This window comes from Scomber japonicus, chromosome 7 (assembly GCF_027409825.1).
Source record: "Scomber japonicus isolate fScoJap1 chromosome 7, fScoJap1.pri, whole genome shotgun sequence".
Lineage (NCBI taxonomy): Eukaryota > Metazoa > Chordata > Actinopteri > Scombriformes > Scombridae > Scomber > Scomber japonicus.
The window spans coordinates 31,767,843-31,770,602 of NC_070584.1; the positions used below are offsets into that span (position 1 = coordinate 31,767,843).

A 2,760-nucleotide genomic window follows, 5' to 3' on the forward strand; every position below is an offset into this window, starting at 1 on the left:
GACAGCTTGTTGTGTGGGCGAAAAAATGAAGTTTACACAAAACATCTTTTTAAGACTCAAAATGCGCACGAGGATTATTTCTGTGCGCATCTATAACGCTCAACTTGTTTAGATGTTTTTTTTTCTTTCTTTTTCTTTAAAAGTCTTTTTTTCTGTCTCAAGGGAATAACTGTAAACAAAATACAAACGCTGAAAAATATAAATTAATTGTTACAAGGATGTTTAAAGGTGGAGAGGGGAGGAAGAGGAGGAAGAGGAAGAAGAGGATGGGGGGGCTTCTGAGTCTTATGGTTCAGTCTCTCACATGAAGAACTCGGTGTTGGCCTGTTTCCCGGACGGATCTCTCGTGTTTGCGGGTCCACCGGCATTGTAGGTCCGGCTGGCCAGCTTCTCATACTTCTCCTTGTAAAGATCCCTCTCCTTGGCGAGGCGAGCCACGTCCTGCTTCAGCTGCTCCACCTGGTTCTGCAGGGTGCACTTCTCCGTCTCCAGCATGTGCCTCTGCTGCACTCGCTTGAAGCGGCAGGACTGCGCGTAGCCCCGGTTCTTCAGGGTGCGTCTCTTCTGCTTGAGACGGATCACCTCCTCCTTGCTGAAGCCCCGCAGCTGCCGGTTCAGCTCCCGCACCGTCATGCTCACCAGCTGCTCGTCCGAGAAGCGGTCCTCCAGGCGGGCGTGGTGGTGTCCGTGGTGGTGGTGATGGTGGTGGTGGTGATGGGCCTGGTGATGGTGCGCCGCCGAGGCCGTGGACAGATCCTCCCCGACGTACTGCTGCCCTCTGAAGCCCTCGTAAGCTTGGTGGTGATGGTGGTGTGCGTTACCGATGAGGGCCTCCACTGCGTCCTCCGGGGTCAGGTTGAGCGCCTCTGGGTTGATGTGGTGCTGGTAGCTGGGGATCCAGTACAGATCCTCCAGCTGAGGTTTGCCCCCGTTGCTGTGATTGTTGTTGCCACTGCTGTTGTTGCTGCTCCCGCTGCTGGTGACGCCGTTGGGGAGACTCTGGTTGGGTTGAGCTCCGGGACTCGGGGCGCAAAAGCTCGGCGAGGAAGGCACGGAGGAGCAAGGTGTGCTGATCGGGGTGGAGGACAGAGAACCGGACGGGAGCCGGTGACAGTAGCGATCGGCCTCCGGTGGCTCCTTCTTCACCTCAAACTTCATCAGGTCAAAGTCGTTAACGTACTCAATGGCCAGAGGGCTGTTGGGCAGCTCTGCGCTCATGGCGAGGTCGGTGGCCATGTCAGTCCATGCGACGACTCCTGCCCTCACAGCCAAACCGACGGCCGGCAGCCCTCTCGGATACAGATTGCGGAGAGGAATAAAAGCCTGTGTGGTGTATATATAGACACACGCACACGCCCGGTGCGTGGGGGCTGCAGCAGGGCCGGCGGGTGGGTGGAGAAACTTATTAAGGCTGTTCGTCCCTAAGTCAACTTCTATATATAGTGGCGTGAATATACGTATGCATGTAAATGAACTTGTACACCTGCCAGTTTGCCTCCGCTCGCTGCTCTTGTTGACAACTTATCCCAGGTCAAATGCACGCTTTAATAGCCTACCAGGAGCCCCCGGGGCGGCTGAAACTCGAGCCCGGTGAATTTGGAGACACCAACCTGTCTTGTCCTCGCTTCACCTCTGCAGCCCACTTGCCTCCCTGTGATTTAGTGTCCTCGGTTCTGCTCGATCAAGTAACACGAAAAAGATTTCGTCTCCTGCTCCGCGCGCTCACTGGGTGTGTGTGTGTGTGTGTGTATGTGTATGTGTGTGTGTTATAAATATTTTCCAAGCATCCTTCTTCGCCCTCCCGCTGTTGGCAACTTGATCGCGAAGTCCCACGTCACTGCAGCATGGCCCGGTTTAAAAGTTTCTCACACAGTCAAAATCAGACACAGATGGTGTGACAATTAAAAGGTGTGCCAATAATAAAAATATCAAAAATTAAAATAAAGTCCCAAGTATCCAAAAAAAACGGAATGGCACGTGCACAAGTTGTCAAAGTTGCAGATAAGACCTCCTGCTTGGATGGACAGGAGAGTCTGGTCCTCTGTTGTTGTGGTCAGTCCTCCAGCAGCAGCAGCAGCAGCAGCAGCGTCTACTTACAGCTTCGGTCCCCACAGTGCTGTCACCTCTCACCCCACGGCTCTCTGTTGACCTTACGTGTTGACTCTGTGTGTGTGTGTATGTGTGTGAGTGTGTGTGTTATTATGCAAGAGGTGATAAATTCCAGTTGGTTTTCCTCTCTCTCTCTCTCTCTCTCTCTCTCTCTCTCTACTCTGATCAGCCCCCTCAGAGTTTGTGTCCAAGAGCTTCACGGTGCAACCACGCAGTGTCACTGAGGCGCTGCAAGGCAATCTGCACTTATAAAGACAGCGTGGCCCTCCCACACAGAGGTGTGACGGGCCAATGGGAGGAGATCACAGCGGAGCATTTGCATTGTCCTATAGCAGAGCATGAGCCGTGGCAGAGGAGGAGGGGAGGGGGGGAAGGAACCAGTGCCGGAAAGAGCCGAGCGCAGCCGAAGGGAGCAGGAACGCACAGAGGGGGAACAGGTGCAGCAGATCCCCCCCTCTAGTGACCGAGCAGATGCTACTGCACGGCGGCGGAGAGGAGAGGTAAGATGAGAGCTGCGAGACTTTCTCAGAGAAAAATGTTTACTCGGAACAGCAAAACACTTTTACACCAGGTCCAGGTCCAGAACCGAGATGTCTGGTTATGCAACGAGGCTCGCGCGCTGCGGTGTTCACATTTCACAGCGATGGAAAA

The 2,760-nt window shown here is 53.8% G+C and overlaps 1 protein-coding gene across 1 annotated transcript; it reads right to left on the reverse strand.

Moving 5' to 3' along the window:
• Positions 1-294: 294 nt before the first annotated feature.
• Positions 295-1,519, reverse strand: mafaa (v-maf avian musculoaponeurotic fibrosarcoma oncogene homolog Aa). Its single transcript, XM_053321869.1, has one exon. The coding sequence runs from the start codon at positions 1,234-1,236 to the stop codon at positions 301-303; it is 936 nt and encodes a 311-aa protein (XP_053177844.1). The 5' UTR covers positions 1,237-1,519; the 3' UTR covers positions 295-300.
• Positions 1,520-2,760: the final 1,241 nt, after the last annotated feature.